This window comes from Haliotis asinina, chromosome 9, assembly GCF_037392515.1.
Source record: "Haliotis asinina isolate JCU_RB_2024 chromosome 9, JCU_Hal_asi_v2, whole genome shotgun sequence".
In the NCBI taxonomy this organism is placed as follows: domain Eukaryota; kingdom Metazoa; phylum Mollusca; class Gastropoda; order Lepetellida; family Haliotidae; genus Haliotis; species Haliotis asinina.
In genome coordinates this window covers 14,035,827-14,062,079 of record NC_090288.1, presented here as the reverse complement: position 1 = coordinate 14,062,079, position 26,253 = coordinate 14,035,827, and the positions used below count along the sequence as shown (strand labels likewise).

Genomic DNA, 26,253 nt, shown 5'->3' with positions numbered 1-26,253 from the left:
AATTGTTGTGACAATTGAACACACTGTGAAAACATGGTTCGAATTTACACATACATCTTAAGATTAAATGTAAACATGCTTAGGAAAGTGTTTGAATCCGAAGGAGAATACAATCTAACAACGTATATTGTGCAAACAAGTGACAAAATAGTTGGTATGATTATATCTCGTAGTTACCAGATATGGTTTCAGTCGAGCCGAAAAACGGGATCGGGTGGTCAGACTCTCCGAAATGGTTGACACATGTCATCGGTTTCCAATTGCGCAAATCGATGCTCATGCTGTTGAACACTGGATTCTGTCGTCCAGACTCGATTATTTACAAACCACCGACATACAGCTGTAATATTGCTGAGAGCGGCGTAAAACTAGACTAACTCACTAACTGAGTCAAATTCAGTGTTCTCGTTCTCTTATGCTATTGTTTTATAAAAATTATCATCAGTCCTGTTTTAATATTTAGTATTGTTTTCCTTTGTTTTATTTTCCTTTTGTTGCCATATCGTGCCATTTAAGTGATATATGATTAGAGTCCATATATAATCAAAGTATTGAGAAACTACTCGAAATTTCAAGCTTTAGAAAAAAAAACTTAAAGGTCACATGCAATGTAAAATACAACTTTGCAGATTCTGATACCTTTCGGTATGCACTACCGATACTATATAGTTGGAAAAAAACTCGGTGAAAGAAAAGCCCGCAAAATCGGAGTTCAAACGATTCACTAAATTTCCCCCAGCGCTGGGGGAAAAAGTGGTTTCAGCAGCTGTGCTGCGCTGCGCCCATAACGCCTCCGCAGTGAATAGGTTCACAGAGCTTGAAACAATATGCCTGCCCGGAGTATGAGTTCGTGAGCAATAGTCTAGTCTTGGTTGTGTGCACAAACAAGTAAATAATCTACTCGTTACATAAAAATGAACTTGTTGATTGTGGTAAGCAGCCCCTGTCACAGAGAAAGTTCAATGTCTCGTTTATTGACACCTATATGTCTGCCTGCCTCTCTGCTAACGACAATATGCAATACACAGCTTCAATCATTGACCACACGCTATTTGAACTTAACAACTATTAGGCTATATGCCATGAACAAAAGAAACTTATTTATGACTTGTGCACCCGAGTCCTGTCTCTGCCACATTATATAATTGGACAGGTGTGATACTTGTACACATGACAGGCTTTATGTCTGTGGACTGCAAACAAACTACGTGTACATTCATTTTCTCGGAACACTGGATCTGACGGAAACTCTTGTCAGTTTCAAGTCCTGCTTTGTTCTTGGACGAATGACAGTTTCCAGCCGCGGAGTAGTTCATTATCTCTACAGAGATGATTTTTATTGAATCGAACGCAATTTCAGAGAACACGTATCTACAAAACTCAACATCTCTATATACATTCTTTATGGATAACAACTTCATCTAGTGTATATGATTGTGTTTGACAACAGTATATGAATCCATACTGAAACGACGCATCAAGTACAATAAAAGAAGTTGTTATCCATATAGAATGTTACTGTCTTGTGACTCGCCATACTTCTAAAATGCTCATCAAACACATAAGTTTTCTGTACACACAATGAGCCCTCAGCGTATCAGCAAATGGACCGGCCAATCGGAAGCCGTCGTTACAGTTGAGTGCACCTCCACCCGCTATGACTGGGTTCGGTTTCCCGAAGGCTTGTTTCTTGTAAACCCAAGTACAAAATATCGTACTTTTGAATCGCCATTGTATTCTTATAATTTTGTTGGGTTTTTTTTGGTTTTTTTACAAGCAGCAATGTATATTATATGTCGTGAATAATTGATAGTTGTGTTTTAATTATGTTTGATTTTTTTTGTATGTGGCCTTTAAAGAAAAGAGAAAATACTCGAACTACGTGGAAAATGATGGAAATTTCAAGTTTGAACGGAAACTAATCGAAGAAACATATCAAAGCAACGAGCAAGTAATCGAAGTATATGAGAAAATAATTTAAATAGCAAGAAAAAACTGAATCAACGAGAAATTTCGCTGAAAAAGATTTGTTATGACAATATAAGGCTACAGTTAAATATTTCCTATCTACCCGTTCGGTGAGTGAGTGAGTGAGTGCTTTGAAGTTAACTGAACCACGTGGGCAACAACAATCGCCATCTACAGGACGCGTGCAAACCACATTGAACATGATGCGTTTGTACGCCGTTTATCTTGATCCGGGAATTTTCCACGCTTGTCAATCAGAAAGTTCGGCTTCCCAAATCTACAAATTCTCTCGCGAATGAAACAGGATTTATTTTACAATTGTTTTTTGTTGATTAAACTTTATCGTTGTAATGCGGAATGTTAAGTAAGCACATGTCCTGTTGGGTGTTTTGCTGTGAAACGATAAACTGTTAACATTTAGCGACTCAAAGGAAGCATTGTGTTTCGAGGTTGCCAACATTCGAAACATGGAAATGTGTGATTTACGTCAAGCTGCCACATCCTGTCATCGACATAGCAGAAATATTTTTGCGTCTGTTGTGTTCTGATAACAGATAACAGTCCGGGAGTTTGCTTCACAGAGCGAAACTATGAGTTCCGTTCTCTATGCGATGTTCACTTCTATTGCCTCTTTACATCTGTTTGTCTCGTAGGTGGCACATGGTCTATTCTGGGGCCACGTTTGTCCATATGTAGAGATTATCCTGTCCATATTGCGCAGTCATACCTAGCTTGGTCTCAAGACAACGCCTTCCCATCCCTCGGGGTCTCACCTGTTCATTCAACAAGGGTAACATCTGTGTCAGGGTTACAACTGACCATCTAACAAGGGTTACAGCCTTTATCTAGGGTCACATCGGTCCATCTTTCAGGATCAGACCTGTCCATCTCTTAGGGTCACACTTCTCCATCTCTTATGACAACACCTGTCCACCTAACAAAGGTTACAGCTTTCATCTAAGAAGGGTAAGATCTGTCTGTCGTTCAAGGCCAAACCTGCCTACCTCCCAGACTCATATTTGTCCATTTCTCAAAGTGGTACCTGTCCATCTCTTATTTAGGGCATAGATATACATCTACCAGGGTCCCACCTGTCCTTCTGTCATGCTCACACCTGTCCACCTATTGCAATGACACCGTCCATCAACTAGCTCACGTCTACCCATCTCTCATGGTCACACCTGTTCATCTCTCGGGGTGACACCTGTACATCTTTTAGAGTCACTCTTGTCCATCTCTCATGGTCACAACTGTCCATCTCTAAGGGTGACACCTGTTCATGTCTCGGGGTCACACCTGTCCATCTTTCAGAGTCAAAGTGGCACTTCTCAGTTTCTTGGGTCACATCTGTCCATCACTCAGTATCACATCTGTCCTTCTGTCATGCCCACAACTGTCCTTCTGACATACGCACACCTGGCCATCTACAGGGGCTACTCCGTCCATCTTGTGGGTCACGTCCGTCCATCTATCAGTCATACATGCTCTTCTCTCAGGGTCATACCTGTACACCCCTGGAGTCACATCTGACCATATGTCAGGGCCACAACTGTCTATCTCCATGGGTCACACCTATCCATCTCCTAGGGCCACACCTGTCCATCTCTCATAGTCACACCTGTCTATCTAACAAGAATCACACCTGTCCATTATTTGGAGTTACACCTGCCCATCACACTTTTTCCATTTTTGATGATCAGCGGCCATTTATCAGGGTCACATCTGTCCATCTCAATACCACACCTGTCCATCTACCAAAGGTCACACTTGTCCATCATTTGAATATCTGCCAATTTCTCAGATCTGATCCTTTTCGTCTTTCTGAATCGGCTGCCACACTGGAAGACAGATTCACACATAAACACATTAGGTCTTCATCCACCTATTGATGTACAGTAATTATATACCTCATCCTCCGATGACGGTGATGATGCAGAAGGTAATAGGACCCGTCTCCGCTATTCAGTCTGTTCGCATATCTAAATGAGTTTGGCCGATAGGTAAAATCATAGGAGGATCAAGGAATTTTGAAAGGGACTGGTGGGGTGTTTTGTGTCGAATTCCCTGAACTCACCCACCCGCATCCCTACCCCCACCCCCCACCCCCCACCCCCCACCCCCCACCCCTTACCATCCTTGGATACACGAATCGGTGTATCAGTATTTGATGGAAAGGTACGAGAAATGAAGTAACCGGTATGGTACAAACAATGTGATATCAAGTTAACAATAAACAAGTCTCTCCTCAAGATAAGAAGTTCAACCCTTTGACCACAACAAACTTTTCAGAGTCTTTTCGCACGTATCGTTAAACAGAGCATACCCTCCCAAGTTCACCTCCCTCCCTGACTCAGGTAACACAGATAGCAACCCCTGGAGTGTGTCAGAGCTCCCATAGGCCCCGGGGGTCAAGTGGCACAGATAAGAGGGAGGGGCATCCAACGGCAGGGTCAAGCGGAGCTGATAAGAGTCCCCGAGGTACATAATTCGGCGTGGGGTAGGTCTAAAATATCTAGATACAATGCCTGGGCTGGTCACTCGCGGGAGGCCGGAGAGGAGGTTGAGGGGGGTAATGAATATAGCACGTTAAAAACTCGGGCTAAGCATTTAATTGGGTCACTGCTTCTTCTGAGATGTTTTGTTTGTTTGTTTGTTTGTTTGTTTTACACAGCCGGGGAAGAGTAACCCATAGGGGATAACTGTTATCAAACATATATGTAGGATTGAGTTCCAGGTCCACGATTGTCTGTGGTCACTTTATGACCAACTTGTTCAGAGATTATAATTTATAGATAAGTTGGTCGTGATCGGCCTAGCTCACCACCGTCTTTGTGGTTCTTTCTGGTTTAAGAGACAAATAAATCTTAGATTTTATCTAGTTTTAAGATCATTATCATTATCATCTGCATTTTGATAATATATAGGAATGACGGATATTTGCGGAGCTTCACACTAGCTTTGAGGTGGAATCAACAGGACGCACTGCGTCTCAAATGCCCGTTGTGCTATTATGCTAATATATATATTTTTAGGGGAAACAGTTTACTGTATGTGAATCCAACGTGCAAAACAGCAACGTTTCGAAACGACGATTTGGGAGATTATGGCGTTTAAAAGACAAGTGAGTAATCTCTATCTCACATATGACAAACTGGATAGTGGGATAGCCTAGTGGAAAAAGCGTTTGCTCGTCACACCGAACACCCGGGTTCGATTCCCCATATGGGTACAATGTGTGAAGACCATTTCTGGTATCCCCCCGTCATGTTGCTGGAATGTTGCTGAAAGCGGAGTAAAGTCATACTCACTCACAAATGTGGCGAACTCGACCAGGGGAAACAAATGTAAGGGTTGGTGTATATCAGTTTTAAAACAAGTCATCAAATAATTGATTTTAAATGTGTTAAACATATAATATATAAATGCGACATTTTTAAATGTGCATGTACAAAGATTACAAAGCATGATTAAGAGAGAGAGGCGTCGAATTCGCAGATTTCAACATGCACAGAATCCCCTCCACCTGATTCTCAACGTTCATCGAGATTTAAGTAAAGGTAAAATTATCACAACATGTTCAAATGAAATTAACTACTTTGTGATGTTATTATACGGTTCCTAAAACACGCATTAGTTTATTGTGGCGTTGCGTGCTTCGTTAACAACGTATCGAGCCGTAATGCATTAGTGCACAAATCATGGCGAGACTCAAGCACCATCGTCGTCAGATGAAACATCGATTATAATGAACGCATAGGTGTTACGAACACAGGTAGTACTTTCAAATTGCTACAGCTTTTGATAAACATGAGGTACTGAGTGAGTGATTGAGTGCGTGAGGATGGATATAAGCTGCCTATACCAAATCTCCATCAATATCACGGTGGGGTCACCAGAGTGAGTGAGTGAGTTAGTTTTACGCCGCAATTAGCAATATTCCAGTGATATCACGGCGGGGGACACCAGAAATGGGCTTCACTTATTGTTGTAGTCTTGCGGGGAATCGAACCTAGGTCCTCAACGTGACGACGAACTGTTTAACCACTAGGCTAATGGGTACGATGCGTGAAGCCCATTTCTGGTGACCTACTCCATGATATTACTTGAATATTTCGAAAAAAGCAGCGTAAAACTAAAACTCACTCAATCATGGGCAATTTTGAAAATTACAGCATTTTCACCAAAAAACAGTTGTACTGGCATTAGTTCAGTCAGTCACGGAGTCAAGAGTCCGGATCATCAGAAAAATAAACCCAGGGAGTTCAGACTTATCTACATGTATTATATCGCGAAACGACGGTTAACTGTGAACTGTGTCGCGAAACGACATACTGTGCAACTTGATAGACAGTCCCGACTGTTAACACCATGGTATGTCCGTTGCTCCTGACACGAGGAGAAGCGCGCTGTGACCTTGGGTTTATTTTTTTATATTTTTTTCCCCAATACACACAACTTTGAAAAGAAAACAAAAATGTTTGGATACAAATATGGTGTTGGCTGTTGCTGTCACAGAAACAAACGAGACGGCGACCAGTCTGCCCTGAAACTTATCGCTCATGCTACTGTTGGCTTTAAGCTTAGCTATTATTTTGAACGAGAGTTTAACGTGACCCAACACTAGTGACATAATACTGCTGATTTACCTTTTTGTATGTGAAATAATGAAAGATAAACCCGTCCATTAGACGCCTTCCATCAGACTCACCGACGTTGACATCTTTCGAACACGTGAATGAGTGGGTGGATGGGTGTGTGTTTGAGTGAGTTAGAGAGTGAGTGTGTGAGTGAGTTGCCTTTCAGCAGGGAAATATTTTGTAATGGGTACAGGATTAGAACCCATGATTAGAGGATCCTGTCACAAAAAGGGACACAATTTACTGTTTAGATGATATTCACATGCAGTTAACTTTTTATGTTGGTTACATTAAATAAACACCTGTTTTCTGTTACTTATGTTTTAAAGGTATCAATCAAAAAACCTATCGTAATCACTGCGAAATCAAATTAGTGTGGGTATTAGCGTAATTGCAAACCACTAATTGTGTCCACTGACACACACAAAATTATAAATGAGCAAGGCAAAAGATATTAGTACATATACCACTGAAAAGGGGATATTCCATTTGAAAGAATACCTCTAGCCAATGCCAGTGCATATGAGAAAAAGTAATATATCTCCATACAGGTGAAACATTTCAAAGGGATGGAATGAACTGTCATATTTCTCTCAATTTAATTTCATTATCTGTTTCCTCCTTGGTTTCAATACTTGCATTTTATATGTATCAAACTTGTACATCCAAGACCCCCTACCTTTTTAACTGTATATTAATATTCTCTATTTCTCTCTCAGAGGCTCAGTTTTTAATCTGTACAATACTAGCATACGGGCACATACTTCCTTACCGACATTTGCAGAAAACTGTTATTAATCACCAACATATCCCAGCATAAAGGCGATGGGGACAATAAATACCATAAAATGAGGCCTAAGGTCGACTTATCTTGGAGTGCAGCCAAACCAACATATTCTCACTTAACATAAGTACATGCTGGTATTTCTAGGTGAGTGAGGCGGACCCACCAGTAATCGGTCGGAACGCGAAGTTTCCGTAATAAGGAGGTCCTGGTTAACGAGAGTCTTCTGCAGTCATAACGCAATGAAATCTAAAGTTATCAGGTTGGCGGAGGAGTGACGTCAGAGCCTTGTAAGAGGGCGGATATTCAAAATTACAAGCTTCCTGTTCTTCGTAAACCTGTGTCGATCTGAGGGCGGGAGTTTCAGGCCCAAACGTTGCTAATTGCCGGACATGCTCGGCTAGAAGCTTCTACACCGCGCACGTGACGAGAGGAGGAACTACAGTCTCGTAAACATGTGTCTTCTCCGACGAAACTGTTAGCTTGAGCAAATCAAGCGCTTTGAATCCAGTTGGAGGCTCTCCAGTATTGTGATGAAGTGGCAGGATTGAATCCACAACTTTGAAATATGTGAGCATTGTTTTGAAATACCTGCTGGCGTGGTATCATAAATAACCCCATATTGAAGTTAACTCATGAGGATGTTTGGAATTCCTTGCCCACCTTGCTGCCGCCTGTTGGAATGACATGAGGCGACCAGGACCGCCTACAGTTCAGATAGCCTTCAGACGCGTCATATTGTTTTATGAGCACTAATTGTGCACGCCTGATGTAGATGACCCTCCCCCTCTTCCTCCACCCCTCCCACTGCTTCCTACACCCTCCCGGCAATCTCTGGACGAAGCAGAGGAATTTGGGCAGCTCCGGTAACACGACACTGTGCACCGTCGCCCTTTCGCTGTTGAGGATGACGACAATCTAGCAGATAACACGCCCGCTTAATGATCCTTTGTGTTCCTTGTGAGTGTCTTCTTGGGAACACCTTCGGGACGGACTGAGGCTGTTAAACATCCACTCAAACTTTTGCAATTCAAAATTATTTCGTTGGAACAGTTACCGGGTGGATCGTTGACGTTTCCCACCTGGATTCACGTCCCGAGCATCGTGTCCTTTGGAATTATTTGCGTCGTCTGCATGTGTCGTCTGCGAGACGCTATGAGGTCAACTGGTGTTCTGCTTATCGTTCTACAGATTGGTAAGTGTTAGGTTGCAAGAATTTCAATTGCTCTGAATACGTAAGACCGGTGTCAGGCTACAGTTATATATATACTGTGTATCACTTTACTTATATAACTCACGGTGCACAGTAATATACAGTTACGTCCGCAGCCATTAATACTTTCCTTTTCTTAACGGTTTCCGCTGAGCGGCTTAACGGGATTGGTGTCCAGCAACAGCTTCCCTCGTGTAGTGGAAACCGCGTGCTTGTCTTGTTGAATCTCGTTATAGGGTCTTCTCTCTGTTTGATTCTTACAGCAAATGTGTAGAAAAATTGATTCATATTAAACAGATAATTGCGTCAAATATTCGAAACCCTCGGTACGCTGCTTCGAAGATCGATTTCTGGTTTGCGTCAGTGTTTTGTGTTTTGCCTGTGATGTTCGTTTCATAGAGGCCTTTGAGTATGGACAACAGCTAAAGCAGCTTGATCACAATTCAAAAGGGTTGAAAATTATATAGGCATTGGTATATTCATGCGTCCGTCAATGGTAATGACACGATTTATGTTTGTTTGTTGTTTTACACCACACACAGCAATATTCCATAAAATAATCGCGACTGGAACAGACAATCCAATGATCAACACCTGGCGAATCGATCTACAGGGATACGATGACAAGTGTCAACCAAGTCAGCCAGCCTGACCTCCCAATCCAGTTAGTCGCTTCTTAAGACAAGCATGGGTTACTGAAGACCAGTTTTAACCTGGACTCCGTTACACAGAGCTGTTGTAGCGCTGCGACTGTCGTGTCTCCTATATTGTAACATAGATTTACGACAGTTGTAGCTCTACGATAGCTTTGTGAAAAGGGGCTCTGTATCTTAATGGCATAATGTCAGACTTTCTCATCTTTTTTTCTGTCAGTTTCACCAGGGACCATATACTATTATATGGTCTCTGGTTTCACCTGTTCGGTTGGAACACGTCTCAATCTGTAAAACAACATAATGTGTAAGACAGCGACATGGAGTGTGATACTGAATAGGAAACAGAGGCCTCCAGACAAATATCCCTGTTATTGCGATGACCAGCGTAGTGAACATATACCAGTATGAAACGTTGGGGATATTTCATCTTGTGAGCACACCACTAGCCAATGCCAATGCACATGAAAAAAGTAAGATATCTCCATACAGATAAAACATTTCCAAAGGAATGGTATAAATTGTCACATTTCCCCTTAATTTCTCTTCATCCTCTGTTTCCTCTTTCATCATTTGCATTTTATCAGTCTTGTAAATCCAATATCTCCTACATATTTTAACTGGTATATTTTACTGGTTATTCTCCTCTATGATTGATTTTATTCGGGTAATTCGAGTAACAAAAATCATGAAAATTTGTCAGTCGTCTCAATTCACCTTTTTAATGATGTTCGAATTCCTCGCTTTTATCTTAGAGTAGCCTATTTTCTATACTAACGTTTGGTCCCAGGAAATCTACAGAAATGGCTGGGCGGTGGATAGGAAAATATTGCGCTTTAGTGACTGAGAGACAGACTACCCCTTTTCCTGATTTTGTCATTGCATTGAAAATTGCATAATAATTTGCGGAGTGTGTTATTTCGGTGGGCGTTTTTGTGAAATGGCATCTACTGTGCAACCACGCGGTTCGTTAATTTCTAGACTTCATCATTTTCCTGTGGATATCCGTGAAATGGTCTTCAGTAAATGCTTGTTGCAAGAGGCAGCTCAAGGAACTGGGTGGCCAGAGCACTAGCTTGGTGCATGTTAATGCTGCTTTAATGAACATGTGAACATTCGGGTTTGGTTTGGTCTTCACCAGCCCATACTTTGTCATGAGAGGCTACTAACGTGATCGGGTGATCAGACACGCTGACTTGGTTGACACATGTCATCGGTTCCCAATTGCGCAGATCAATGCCCATGCTGTTGATCATTGAATTGCCTAGTCCAGACTCGATTATTTACATACCGCCGCCATTTTGTTGGAATATAAGGGGTCAGGCAAGGTTGACGCATGCCGCCATCCTTTTCCTTTTGAGTAAAGTGATCCTCATGAAATCAGTCACCTGATTATCTGGTCCAGATTCGAGTTTTTGCAAACCGCCGTCATTTAGCTGGAATACTACGGCATTAAGCAACAAACAAATATTGTTTACCCATAATGATGATCTACTCATACACAGGCAAGAATTATTCAAGGTGTTGGGCTGTTGTAGGGGTTTCATTTAAACTGATAAAGTATATTTCCCAGGGAAAGAAACATTTTCAACATGTTCCTCCACTCCTATGGAACTCTTTGCAACTCCACATTAAACTTTCTGAAACAAATTATTCTTCCAAGAAAAATCTTAAGACTCTTTTGTTCGGTAAAGCTTCCCATTGACTCGTTTTCCATTGAGTCTTCCATGTTTTTACAAATTAACAATAGTATGCAGTAGAGAGGGTTTGGGTGATCCTGGCAGTCAGGAGGGTAATACTCATCATCAGCTCAGAGTCCTTGCCCTCTCTCCACGCAACCCAGACAGCGAATGGGACTGCTCTCCTTTGTACAGATTAAAATGAAAATGCAGCAGAGAGGGTTCGGGTGCTCCTGGCACAGTCAGGCCTGTAAGGCTCATCATCAACTCAGGGACCATGCCCCTTCTACACGCAGCCTAGACAGTGACTGTGACTTCTCCCAGGAAACGCTGTCTAGACGAACCACCAAGAACTTTCCGCAGACACTGAACCTAAAGTGTCAGAAGGGATGTGCTCCCGGCTGAGAACCCGGGCACTCTCCTGATCTGCGCCAAGAGATTAGGAGGTACCAAACCAAGGGCACGGAGAACAATGGGGAGTCTGACAACAGTGTACTTGGGATGCAAGCGAGACATTTCAAAGGCAAGGTCGACATACTTAGAATGCTTTTCATGAATCTTGCCAATCACATTCCTGACAAGAGAGAGAGAAAATTCAATGATATAAATGAAATAATTGGCTTTATCCCAAAAAGGACAAGATCGGGTTTGTCGACTGGAATATTTCCGAGGCTGCAAATTTAAATTACCAATTACCAATTTAATTTAAATTTTCCATGACGCCCTGGCCATGTTCAGGGTCGTACCATGGGTGGACCTAAGAGCCAAAGCCACTAGTATGGTGAAGACAGTAGTAGAAGCCGAGATCCATGCCATCATGCCTTTTAAAATATGCTGCTTGTGCCAAGGGAGGGCATCCACCAACAAGATGGACAATCTGGTGGTGTGACTTTATTACACTGTATTTCATGTTAATATTTTCTTTAAAAATCAAATTTAGGTGATTGCGAGTGGAGCGCGGATGTTCCCTAGCAAAGAAAATCACGAGGTACCAAAGTTCTCAGTTTCACATTTGAGACCAGCCGACTTCGTCCAGGAGGTTGGATTGCTGTTCTGTTCCACACACTGCACGTACACACGATGCACTGACTTCTCAGAAAGCCTCTCCACAAATGACCGACTCTGAACAGACTTGGTGAATAACTGCACCTGGTTTATTATTATAATTACTAGTATTATTATATTTTCAGTCTCTGCATGAAGAAACCGTACTTTTTTCACTACACGTTTTTTTCACAATATCGCATATAGACAGGGAATAATTTCAGTTTTCCTGAAAACAGTATGCTTCCCAGTATTATTGGGAACAATTTACTTTTAAAAGGTCTCCACCCCATGAAATAAAACATCGTTCCTTGTGACGTTTAGTTTAAATATAGAAGTATAATCACGAGCATTTTCCAGCAGGAGTACATATTTGTATTAGTAGATTTGGGCGGGAAAGCATTGCAGACTTCATACGGATATATCAAGGAGTTCTGTTTGAAGCAGATCGGAGCATATCCTGATCTTGTGACCAACGTGATGTCCAAACGAAATATATTTGTAAACAGATCCGCCATCTGTTGACAATTTATGAGTCGCAGTACTGTCCTCAGATGCCGCTTTTTAAAAGAGTTTTCTTACCATTTAACCATTGCTTTCAGCATTAATTATTTGTTAGGTTAAATAGAAATACATGTAAAGTATCTTTGATATACCGTAACTTATGAATTCTTAAAATATTAATTCTTAGGAGTACGTGTTGACTTTTTATCCCCCGGGAATGTTATGCGGTTAATATAGTCGACGCCTCGTCCGTCCGTCCGTCCGTCCATAATCATTTTGTTTCCAGAGCATAACTCAGAATCCGTTCCATATTTTAATACTAAACTAACATAATAATCTCAACCTATAGTTGTGCCTTTTGCTATTTACACAGTTTTTATTTTTTTCCATGAAACATGTCGGTGTTAGTCTAATGGTGGGGCAGGCTTCGTTTCCGGAGCAGAATTCCAAAACCGTTCGATATTTTTCTGCAAAACTTAGTAGATATATCAATCAGAACTTAAAGTGGTGCCTTTTGCTATTTACAAGTTTTTGTGATTTACTATTTTCTCGGTTTCCATGGAAACGTTTCGGGCATAGTCTCAAAAGTGAGAGGTGTTTCGTTTCCGGTGCACATCTCAAAAACTTTGTAATATCTGTCAGTAAATGTTGGTAGATGTGTGTGGCAGACCCCAAAATGGTGCCTTTTGCTATGTACAGGTTTTTGTGATTTATCATTTTCTCTGTTTCCATCGAAATGTTTCGGACTTAGTCTCAAAATGGAGGGATGGGCTTCGTTTCCGGAACAGAACTCGAAAACCGTTCTTTATTTTTCTTCAAAACTTGGTAGATATGTGTAGCAGACCTCAAAGTGGTGCCTTTTGGTATTTACAGGGTTTTTGTGATTATTTATTTTGACGGTTTCAGTGGAAATGTTTCGGACCTAGTCTCAAATTTGATAGTCAAAATGGAGGGATGGGCTTCATTTCCGGAGCAGGACTGAAAACGCGTTCAATATTTTTCTGCAAAACTTGTTACATACATTAGTCATAACCTAAAGTGGCGCCTTTTAGTGCTTACAGGCTTTTGTGATACATTAATTACTCGGTTTGAATAGAAACGTTTCGGACTGTTTCTCAAAATGGAGGGAGGGGCTTCGTTTCCGGAACAGAACTCAAATTCCGTTCGTTATTTTTCTGCAAAAACTTGGTAGATATACCAATCAGAAGCTAAAATGGTGCCTTTTGCAAATTACAGGTTTTTGTGATTTCTTAGTTTCTCGGTTTCTATGGAAACGATTTTGACTTTGTCTCAAGAGTGAGAGGTGTGTTTCGTTTCCGTAGCACATCTCAAAAAATTCCTAATATCTAATATTTACATTCCTATAAACTTGGTAGATATATGTGTCAGACCCACAAAGTGGTGCCTTTTGCTATTTACAGATTTTTATGATTTATAATTTTCGGGGTTTCCATGGAAACGTTTCGGACTTTCAAAATGGAGGGATGGGCTTCGTTTCCGGAGCATAACTCAAAAACTTTTAAATATCCTTCTGCAAAACTTGGTAGATATGTAGGGGAGACCCTATAGTGGTGCCCTTAGCTATTTACAGAGTTTTGTGATTTTTCCCAGTTTCAATGGAAACGATTCTGACTCTGTCTCAAAACTGAGGGATGGGTTTTGTTTCCGGAGCACAACTCGAAAACTATTCAATATCTTACAGCAAAAGCAGACCACAAGGTGGTGCCATTTGCTATAATGTTTTGACATTTTTATAGTCTCAAAATGGAGGGATGGGCTTCGTTTCCAGAGTACAACTCGAAAACCATTTGATATCTTTCAACAGATCTTGGCAGATATATGAGACGGATCTTGAAGTGGTGTCTTTTGCTGTTTACAGATATATGGCATTTATATTTTTCGTGACTTCCATGGAAACGATTCAAACGTAATCTAAGAAAATATCAAGTAACTGTCAGATGATTTGTCCTTTCAAATATGTGGGGGCCGGGGGGTGGGGGGTGGGGGTATGTCATCTTCTGATGACTTGTTAAAAACACCATACCACACTCGAAGAATAAAATCATTACACACAGTTCTCATACGATATCTTGTAAGTCCATTATTATAGCAAAGGAGTCAAGGCGAGAATATCCGCCTGCAGTAGAAGTGTTGTTGCATTGCTATTCTAATCTTAGTCTCAATACAAGCCGTCTCCCCGCGTCGTCTCCGTTTTCAAAGCCTAACGATGATATTGTTGCTCAAATTAGAGCTAGCGGTCGACGTGGGAAGGGAAATAGGAGGTCTACAGTATGCAAGCTCGATCTGGGCGTGACCCGGAAGTGCGGCTTGTATGGCAGCAATAGATAGACTACGGAGGCGTGACGTCGAAATGCGTGTTTGCACGTGCAGTCCGTGCAAATTGTAATATTTAATTGTATATTATTAACTGGAAGATCCTTGGTATTCCGCAGTCATGGAAAGAAAGTATCGATGCACATGCAGTTTTACGCCGCTTTCAGCAAAATTCCAGCAATATCACGGCGGTGGACAGCAGACATCAGCTTCGCATACTGTTCCCAGGGGGAAAACTGAACTCGGGTCTTCGGCGTGACGAGCGAACACTTCAGCCATTTGGCTACCCCAACGCTCCGAATCGTCTTGAATAAACGTAGCGAACCAGCAACTGACAGAGCGATTCTACATCAGTCAGGGTGACCACCACTCGTTTCATTTATAATATTTATACAAATTCATGTGAATTAGAAAATATAAGTAATATCATGTTCTGACAGTGCTGTAGGCGTTGTTGATCACACTGTAAAAGAGGAAATTATGATCAACATGATAAGAATAAGGACCAAAGTCACAGACCACCTTCGACTTGACAGATGTTCGAGACATCCGGAATTACAAATTGAGCTTAGTGCCAGAACCTACTGTCTTCTTATATGATTCTTCAAAATAAAGGGTATTGATGTATCCATTTGAAAATCAAATAGTTATATTTTTATTTACTCACTGCGAAATTCCAGAAATTGTTCACAACCGCAGTCGGAAGATCCCGAAAACGCAATCATTTGATTTTCGCAAAACCGTTGTTCGAGTATAGTCAGCTACTTTTATAAAGAACACGTATATATCGAACCGACGGATATGATGAACTGGGGTCTTTTATCGATTCCGACCGTGTGCTGTATGCTTTAGTCGAAGTGAGTGTAGCGGACTAAGGCTGTAAGGAAGTACAGTAAGTGATCCATTTGAATTCGTTTAAACAGTTGTTTAATGTATTAGGAAAATAAACCCCCGAGTTCTGACATTAATGGGGCGGTGGGATAGCCTAGTTGTTAAAGCGTTCGCTCGTCAAGCTGAATACTCGGGTTCGATTCCCGACCTGATTACATGTGAAGACTATTCCTCGCCGTAATATTGATGGGATATTGCTAAAGCGACATAAGACCACACTTGACAGTACTGACATATTTCCAGTCATGGTTGTGGATCTGTGATTCATTAGTGCCCCAGATCACGTGGCTCTGATGTCATAACCGATGATGCCATATTTGACAGCTTGCTAGGGATGGTATTGTTTAAACGTCAACAGAGGTGGAATCGGGGAAAAACAAACATGTTCAGGTTGACCTCCTTTGACCTCTGACTCCACGTGTGGGAACCTCCTGTCTGTCAGAGTTGTTTCCAAACAATCCATTATAGTGGGAGCGGCTCTGTTTACTGTCGAGATAAGTGCACTCCAATTAACAAATTAAAGTGTATTGAAGTTCATAGTTTCAAGTGCCTTGGTATCAAAATAAATTGACCGTATTGGGAAATATGAAAGTATAACACGGACTCTACGAACTTTTTCTCTGCGACTTGTAGTCAAATGACGTATCACAAACTTCTGCCATAGGGAACTATGGTCAGTGAGCGTTTGAGTTCGTTGTATAATCCCCGGGAAGTTGAGATTGATAATACCATGTGCCGTAGTTTTATAACAAACTTCTGCCATAGCGAACTATGGTCAGTGAGCGCTTGAGTTCGTTGTATAATCCCCGGGAAGTTGAGATTGATAATACCATGTGCCGTAGTTTTATAACAAACTTCTGCCATCGCGAACTATGGTCAGTGAGCGTTTGAGTTCGTTGTATAATCCCCGGGAAGTTGAGATTGATAATACCATGTGCCGTAGTTTTATAACAAACTTCTGCCATCGCGAACTATGGTCAGTGAGCGTTTGAGTTCGTTGTATAATCCCCGGGAAGTTGAGATTGATAATACCATGTGCCGTAGTTTTATAACAAACTTCTGCCATCGCGAACTATGGTCAGTGAGCGTTTGAGTTCGTTGTATAATCCCCGGGATAATACCATGTGCCGTTTAAGTTTGACATCCAATGATCGAGGGAAAATCGAAGTGCCTGTCAGCAGTTGAGCTGAATATTGGCGCTATACAATTGTTAGGATAACAATAATCATAGTGTATTGTTTGTATTCAACGCTATATTTATGCAGTGCAATATTTATATTAGTGAGTAAGTAATATTTTACGCGGGGGACACTAGAAATAGGCTGAGGGGAATCAAACCCGGGTCTTCGGTTTGACAAGCGAACACTTTAATCACTAGGCTACAGAACTGCCCTGATACTTATATTGGTTAACATGACGCTTGCTTATCCACCTTGGGATCAGGCGATATGTTTCAGTAGGAATAGGTGAGTTTTACGCCTCATCGGATTTGGTTCAAGCCAGATAGCCACAAGAATTGGCTTACATGTATACAGTTTTGAAGTCAAGTTGTTGGTTTTTTAAAGGATATTTCTTATAAACATTTTCATATATACATTTTATTAATAATTTGTTACTGGTGGCTAATGGCTCTTGTTTAATACTTGTAAGTAGCATCGTTAATGTTAAAACGTCAACAAATTTGTGTATGCATGCAAACCAATTCATGTGGCTATCTGGCTTGACACAAGTGCGATGAGGCGTTACATTTTAATCCTAAATCATAACAAGGATGCACATGACGAAATTAAACAAAACATTGAAAGTTAAGGCGTCCACTGTTCTTGCTGAACTACAGCTTCCTTGTGATGACACTACATGAGCTTGAAACTACGCAATTGTTGATCTGCCAAACAGGGCGTTAATTCACACCACTGAAACTGTTGAGGAAATCAATGGTAACAGTAAACTTCCTCGGCAACACATCTGCGAAGATCCAGTCAGAACTGACCTTCACCAACCCATGCTTGTCGTAAGATGCGGCTAACGGGATCGGGTAGTCAGACTTGCTGACTTGGTTCACACACCGTGACCTTATTGTGTACATTCGGTGCCATCTTGTTGATCACTGGATTGTCTGGTCCAGAGTCGATTATTTACAGACCGGTGCCATATGTGTGCGGCGTTAAACAACTTGGACTGGCTAAAATGATCGATAATCTGAAATATCGAGATGAGAAAAATATTAATGATTACTGGTATGAAAAAGTTTTTAAATCGTACACACATTATGTTCAGGACGCCGTTGTGTTAGTAACTCATGCATATGCATGTCGCCACAAGCCACTGACGTGAAATATGTTAATTTCTTTCAATATCTTTTGGCATTTTCGCTTAAAGTTAGCTCTACTATATTTAGTTTTATATCGACATCCATCACAACGAACAAATAGCTTCAGTGCCGTCGTTACTGCCATATTTTACAGTCGCTTCATATTTGTTTCAGTGCATGGGGAACTTTTGGACACGACAACATTAAGCCCCTTTGACTCAACACAGTCAGGTCAGTCCATCATTGTGAGATGTATCTATATATACATGTACAGCCCATTAAAAGTTCAGACAAACCTAAAGCACTCGCTATATATTATGCAGGTATATATTGTTACATCGAAGATGAATTTCTCCACTAACTTGGGGGAACCAATTGCAAACTTCAGGCAGATGAATTGCACGAGGATCATGCATCGAATTGAAAAGCATGGGCAAATGTGACACATGTGAGCAGCTGCGTTCATCGTTTATTAAATTAATGACAATATATACATACAGATATTACAAAATGTATAAAATTAGAGATTTCTGTCACAGCTAAGGGACATAACTCTACATATCAAATAGCGATGCCTCACTCCACTGCCCTTCTTATTTGTGAACTGTCTATGTTGGTAGATCCCTGCTCATCCAGCCATGAGATTGCCTCAGCTGACAGAGTCGTCAGCAGCGACCTCACCACCGGCAGATGCGACGACAACCTCAACACCGGCTGGTATAAGTTCACCGTCAACAACGTGGCCGCCACGTTGCCCACTGTCTGCATCAGGGTGAGAAGATTTGCCCTTTATTTTTCATAACAGTTTCTGTTTTAAGAATCCATATATTCGTGCAAAACAGTCGGAATTTATCTTTTGATGGGTTTGTCTTATGATCCGTTCTACAGAGCGATGTAACACCTAAGCTTTAACATGCTCTTACGAGTGAGTGAGTGACTGAGTATGGTTTTACGCCGCTCTAAGCAATATTCCATCAAGATCGCAGCTATGAACACCAGAAATATACTTCACACATTGTAGCCATGTGGAGAATCGAACCCGGGTCTTTAACCGCTTTCACCACTACCCTGATGGACCACCCTACTATTAAGATTGTTGTTGCTCTTTCAATCGCTTTATGGAGCGTGACCTTTTGTTTGTGCTCTCGCTCAGCCATATCTCGCTTAAACATACATATGGAGAAAACAACAGGTAGTTTACTTGTCAAATCCTCAGACTTGGTTAAAGTTGGATTTTTTGAAGTTTCCTGTAGTAAGATCACCTTCTGCGCTATACCCGACATCGGAAGTGAAATTATTATTTGACAAAATTTGACATAAATGACTGTTTCAGCCTGGCGCCTGTGGAGGTGATGTGTCCTTGAGGATTGACCTTGGTGACCAGTCCCTCCCTGGTGTTGGGGAGGAAGTACAGGCGTGGTCCTGCGGGGCCTACGACGTCCTCGGCAAGTTCGACTGCTGCGTTCTCCGACAACCAGCGAGAATACGAAACTGTAGCAGCTTTTTGGCGTACCAGCTTCAGAAGCCAGATCGCTGTGACGTGGCCTACTGCGTTGAACGTAAGACAATAAGGTCACCGCTTCACAGCTACAATACTTGAAAACATGCACCCGTTAGAATTGGTCTTCAGCAACCGATGCTTGTCGTTAGGGACGACCTACGGAATGGGGTAGTCAGGCTCTTGACTGTTGATACTCGTCAGGACATCCCATTTGTGTAGATCGAACTTCATGCTGTTGATCACTTCATTGTCTGGTCCAGATCCAATTATTTACAGACCCCCTCCATTTAGCTGTTATATTGCTGATCCCGGCGTTGAACAACAAATAAACTTTAAAAGCATTACCTTGATGTCGAGTGATGACAAGTCCACAGTATATCTTAAAATCATCCATTTTCTATGGAAAACTCGAAAGCTCGGTATCTCTCGTGTGTTGAAGCTCTTTAATTCTTGTTTTGAAATTCCAAACCTCGAAAGGCGGGAAAGAAGCTCTCGTGTTGCATATTTTCTATTTCTGTTTTTCACAAAAGTTAAACAACTCCCCCATGCTCCTCCCATCGCTGCGAGTTCTAACACACGACACAATGTTTTTTTAAGTAACATACTGTTAATAGCGAAGGTGAAGGTCATCGATGTTGATCGTTTCAGATCCTGAAGAGAAAATTCCCTCGAATGTTCTCGTGAAGTATGGAGAAGACGTCTCCCCTCAAAGCACCACGTCATCGTCGTCGACGATGACTACTCAAGATTTCCATAACCGTGAGTCCCATGCTTCCCTTCTACAAGACGTGGTTTTAGTGCCTGTTACTTGTAATCAAACCATTCGAAATATCGAAATCCACGAGTTGGATATAGAAACATTGTTAACATGCTTGTAGAATCCTGAGCAATACACCAACTTCTTCTCTCGAGGATTCCAACCAGAAGCCTCACACATGGTACTGTCGAAATATACAGGATATTCGAATATTATGTTAAAAGAAAAAGTATTTTTAAAAACCGACCAACTATTTGACATGGTGGGGAGGAGAATAGGCAATACACTCCACACCCATCCAGTCCATCCCTGCAAAAAAGAAAATGAAAATAAACAAATAAAAATTAATAAAAGCCAAATCTTTAAATGATTTAATGAATAGGTAAAAAAAATAAATGAAATCAAAATAATACCATATATGTATATGAACATATAATTAAATTCACCCTACTTCAAATTCACCCCGATTCCTTTCCTCGCCTTCCCTACCAGAATATTTAATAGTTCGTCCCTAACGTTTATAAACATGTTTCATCTATTTTCTATTCTTTCCTGTTTCTCTTTTTCCTGTTCCTATATCCTTGACTGGTTAATGGCATATGTATTGTATAACTATATCTGTTCTGTAGCAATAGCCACAGAAGTCACGAACTTTGCTGTTATAGTTGTTCCTGCTATAAACTTCACTGTTTTCCCTGGGTTGTGCACCCCTGGAGTAGAATAGACAATTCACACATTACACGTCTTGGGAAAAGATTTTGCTCTGTTTGTTTTTTTGTGTTTTTTCTGTGTTTTTGTCCGCCGCAACGCGGAACAGATGGACTATGTATTCAGCAGTGTCCATCCACTCGATGTCTTCAGAGTCGGTTACAGACTACACACTGGGGGATTACGCAGACACTAGTTGATTTGGGTGGCCTTCACCTTATCTCTAAGGTCACCACGACTCTTTGACCACTTTTCAAACTCTTGTTAACGCGACATCTCATGGACTGTTTTATCTAATGTGTTCAAATTTGGTGACAGCAAACATTCGGGGATTATGCAGAGACGAGTAGATGTAGGCGACCTTGGCCTTATTTTCAAGGTCGCCACGACACTTTGACCGCTTTTCAAACTCTTCTTAACCTGACATCTCATGCACTTCTGTACCCAAGGTCTTCAAATTTGGTGAAAACCTACACTTGGGGATTACACAGACATCAGATGATTTGGGTGACCTTGACCTCAGTTTCAAGGTGAAAACGACACTAACCTTGACCACTTTCAAACTAATGTTGATGGTGATTTTGCAGACACCAGAAATTTTAGGCATCTTGTGTGTGGCCAAAATGTAAAAAGTAGTCAACTAGTATTATAATTTAAATCTTTTTATTTTTTTTATCCTGGAGTGTTGTTGGAAGGTGTTTTTTTCATTATTGTTTGGTGAAACGCCGCGCTCAGTAACACACATTAGTTACATTACACATAATGTAGTGACTGACATCAAGAGTCAGTACACAAATGACCTACACAAATGAGAGCCAAATCAACCCAGTAAAGTTTGTTGCCTTGTAGGTAAACATGGGTTGCTAAAGGACATTTTTTAACCCGTATCGTCACGGGTGAAAAGACGACGTAATAGATCGGAGCGTCAGGTTGGGCAACGTAGTTTATTGCGTCCTCGGCGGAGTATCTTTGCTCATAATATCAATCACTGGTTCATATTCGATCGTTAACAGACTGCCGTCAAATAGTTAAAATGCCTTGGAGTGGAGCGTGAAACAACAGACTAGCAGGCAGGCAACACAACGTTATCAACGTTGAAATATTAGAACACGATGTCAAGAATTACCGATCCCTATTTCAAGTAATTATTGCAGGAACTACGGTACGATAGGTGACACTTGCGATAGGTGTTAAATGTGATTCCGATGATCCGACTGAGGGAATTCCATAGAGTATGGAAAATCGAGGATGTGTTTAATGTGACTTGAGCTCACTCGTTCTAAACGCTGACGGGTTTGACTAATGCCAGGCGTTCTTGGGGTGTGTTTTTATGCAGTGAAGTTCTATTTACAGGCAAATGGTGCAATGAAGGCATGGTCTGGTGCACGAGGGGGGCGCCAAGGTGTATGTCCTACGAGGAATGTTTGGGTGAGGGTGACGTCATCCAAATACTAGTCTACTGCTTCGTCAAAAATTGGTTTTTGGTCTGCTGGGACGTTTTAGATGAGAAAACGCTCGTAAACGAAGACACAAAGTAGTACTCATACATATTAGTGGGTTATTTTTAATGAATAAGGACATTTAGAAAAGAATAAACGGAACATAGAAAAAAAACCTTTGGAATATCACAAAGCGTTTGCTCTGGCATCGATCCTATGAATGAACTTTTAGACATAACAGATGTTTCAAACGGGTATTTATACAATCCGGGTTGACAAACAATATGGCGTCAGGCATCGCGCTTCATTCTTTCGAAACAATTCTTTGATGGCTGCGGTTTCTCTCGCAGATTTTCTCTTGCAGATGGTATAAATAGAAACATAAACAAATATGGCCCTACTGTATATAGTTAAAGCTACTGTTCTGTTCGTACTTCAAAAACAAGAATTTTATGAGTGAAACGAAGTATGCGTGCGTGTTTGGCATCAACTGTTTCTCCGATAAAACTAGACACGGAGAGCTCTGCCGTGGTAAAGAATTAAATGGTTTCCTCGGAATAACCCTTACCATTTTGGTACATTCGTAATATCCTCTGTTTATAATCGTGTCACAGTTAGTCTTGTACCCCTCTTAACTCGATGTGGGACCGACCACTTCGAGGTAAGTAAAGCCTCATTTCCTTCTAGTGCACAAATTCCTCTCAGCCTAAGAAAACTTAGTGTATTTCGTTACACTCCACCGGTGAGTGTAACAAAATCTAGTAGAAGGTCGCGTCAGGTAACCTTTGAGCGACCAATGACCGTCCAATCAAACGCGAGATAGTTAAATAGAAATAATTTAACCAGTCAGACAACGGCTACTATTTAGGGATCAGAGGGACTTTCAAAATATTCACGTCACTGACACAGATCTCTCGACAAACAAAAATCCGCATATAACACGGTTATTTGACCTGCAGTATATAAGCTTTGGGGTTTCTGTTGACATGGTTACTATTAGCTAATATTTCCGCAAGATAGCATCCTTGAATATTGTCAAAAACAATATTTTCAACGACTGTTTACTCACCGTTGTCGTGGTTGCACGAACGCCGTGTGTAAATAGCATTCGGAATCGTTGGGGTACGAACCTTTTCGAGATAAAAAGTTCAAAAGGTATGTGCGAATGTGCACTTTCGCGATTTGGTAAGCTGGTTACCTGACGCGACATCCCATAAGGTTTTAAGTGTGTGTAACGAAAAGTACTGATGAAAAGTTTACTAAGACTGGAGTCCCTCTCTATTTGAGTATGCAATACTGTAAGTAAATCATGAATCTGTCCGTCTGCATCTCCATACGAGGGGAGGTCAAAGAGTTCCTAGAACTCACTACCTCAAGCTGTAAAACAGCAATCTCCCTTCCAGCATGTTACCTTACTAGAGGCATTGCTGTTTCACAATTTTAGGCAGAGAGGTCCGTGAACGTTTGGACCTCCCCTCGCACAGTCTCCGAATGTTATTGTTCTGACACTACAGTGGCACCTTGTTAAACCGGACCCTCTGACACTGATTCGGGGAATCTGAGATGGGTGCAAGGATGGGTGCAACTCTGAAGCCCCTTTTCAGGCACTCGTAGGTCGACTTTGTTCACTTCGTAATTGGGACAAGTTGAACAGGTCATCATTCCTGTTCACTTCGTAATTGGGACAAGTTGAACAGGTCATCATTCCTATCTCTATCTCCCTTTGGAACGCGTATCTTCATCAGTGAATGTGAGAAAGTACAGGCTTGATATTTGACCCTTTGCCCGAGGTAGGGTAGCCTCATGGTTAAAGCGATCGTTCGTCATGCCAAAGACCCAGGTTCGATTCTCTACATGGGTACAAGGTGTGAAGCCCATTGCTGGAATATTGCTAAAAGAAGTAAAACTAAACCGAAATACGATCGTCCCGAAATGATGGATGTTGCTGATACGGCGCAGAACAATACTCATTCATCCACAGCATGCTTATTGTCTTTGGATGGGCTTATATAAGTCTGATGTATAATCCTTGTATTGTTGGGATAATTTTTATTACTGACGGCATCAACGTTGTTAGGAGACCGAGATAATCACGGACTGTCTATATGTTTTCTGCACGGCATGGCCGAAACCACGCTTCGTAACTTTCTCAGTCCTGCGACCCACGAAGGTCCCAGTTAGAATGTATACCTTCAGTAACTCCATGCTTGTGGTAAGAGGCGACTAACGGGATCATGTGATCATGCTCGCTGACACATGTCATCGGTTCCCAATCGCGCAGATCGAAGCTTATGATGTTGATCACTTGATTGTCCGGTCCAGACTCGAATATTGTGGCGTAGCGTGTGGCGTAAATCTAAACTCTCACTCCTCAATCCCGCTGAATCTGACACAGATCGTCTGTTTTATAGAGGTGTCACTGTGGAGAGATGACCTTAGTCTGTACCTATATGTATTGTTGCTAAATTACTGAAGCATATGTTCTATCCTTTCTCATTGTATACTCATCCTCCTGTCTTGTACACTTACAAATATATTGCAATATTAACAGTATATTTCTCATATTAACGCCACCTATATTCTGTTAATAGCCATACCACACACGACCATCAGCACCAGCGACATAACGACGACGACAAGCCAGGGTAATTAGCTTCATATTCATTATACGTCAACCATCTTTTGTGAGATCCAGTCGCCAAGGCGACGTAATTCGCCGTGCAGATTTGCGTCCCTTGAGCGTGCGATGATCCTATGTTTACGGTTTGAATCTCGGGTTAGCATTATTGGTTTGTCATCACTGTACTCGTGTATTTAACCAGTGATGTAAACGTTCTTGATTACCTCTAAGTTTCTATTAGAGCCACGCAATGGTAAACGATTTATCTTCATTCCGGCTATATTTTTTTATTTTGTTTGTTTGTTTGTTTGTTTGTTTTTGTTTGTTTGTTTGTTTGTTCGTTCGTTCGTTTCTTTTCAATTCTTTTATCTGTATTACAGAGACAACAACACCAGCTGCAACAACAGAAACCACATCATCCAGTGACGTCACAAGTAGGTCTTCGTAAACGTGTTTTAAGAAATACTGAACAGCAAAAGAAACTCAAGTGTCGAAAAAAATGAAATCTCATAAAATAAGCGTTCGTGTTTATGTCCTCTATTTAAAAACTTGACAAGAGCGGTTGCGTTTCGTTTGCTGGTCAGTATATGTCCTCACAACCCACGTGCAAGTAATGATCACTCACCACACAAACGAGGACATGCTTAACATCAACTCTGGATATAGGTGAATTATATACACTGAAACCTTAATACGGACCCGATTGCCAAGAAACCTCTTTATCAGGATGAATGAATGTTTAAATGTTTATGACGGGTTTTAAGCTTTCACCACTTGTCTTTCCTAAGGATGTTTTTAACCCGAAGGAATTAACGTAATCGCCTTGACATAACCGGATTAACGGGGTTTCATTGCGCAGAAAATACATGCATTGTAAATTACGAATACTTTCAATTTGTCACGCTGATTGGCAATAAAATAAGAAATAGGTAAAGTTATATATGTGGTAAATAATGTATATTCTCATAATCATAATAATCATCATCATCATATCCAAAGTTCACTTGACTGTTTACTGACACCGCATTGTTTCACAAACACTGCCTTTGGTTTCGAGTCCTAAATTTATTCCGATTCGGATCATTGGTTTTACGCCATCAAAACCGTTTTCGTGCATAACCATGAAGGTAATATTTATTCACCAATTGGGAAATGTCCTCATTTTACGAGCGTGACAGTCACAATTATTAATTTTTATTCGACGTGGTAC

At 41.2% G+C, this 26,253-nt stretch overlaps 1 protein-coding gene across 6 annotated transcripts in view; it reads left to right on the top strand.

The window, feature by feature from the left end:
* The first annotated feature begins 7,813 nt into the window (after nt 1–7,813).
* The window catches only part of LOC137295672 (uncharacterized), a 28,436-nt gene continuing 9,996 nt past the window's right edge, over nt 7,814–26,253 (top strand). For 3 of the 6 annotated variants that reach the window (XM_067827146.1, XM_067827143.1, XM_067827142.1), the window contains exons 1-8: nt 7,816–8,584; nt 18,193–18,249; nt 18,639–18,790; nt 19,352–19,577; nt 20,168–20,278; nt 22,338–22,412; nt 25,015–25,068; nt 25,424–25,477. In XM_067827146.1, coding sequence (XP_067683247.1) covers nt 8,524–8,584; nt 18,193–18,249; nt 18,639–18,790; nt 19,352–19,577; nt 20,168–20,278; nt 22,338–22,412; nt 25,015–25,068; nt 25,424–25,477 — 790 coding nt within the window. In that variant the 5' untranslated portion in view covers nt 7,816–8,523. Of the gene's footprint in view, nt 8,585–18,192; nt 18,250–18,638; nt 18,791–19,351; nt 19,578–20,167; nt 20,279–22,337; nt 22,413–25,014; nt 25,069–25,423; nt 25,478–26,253 lie in introns of all 6 variants that reach the window. The other 3 variants (XM_067827147.1, XM_067827144.1, XM_067827145.1) reach the window with 2 other exon arrangements.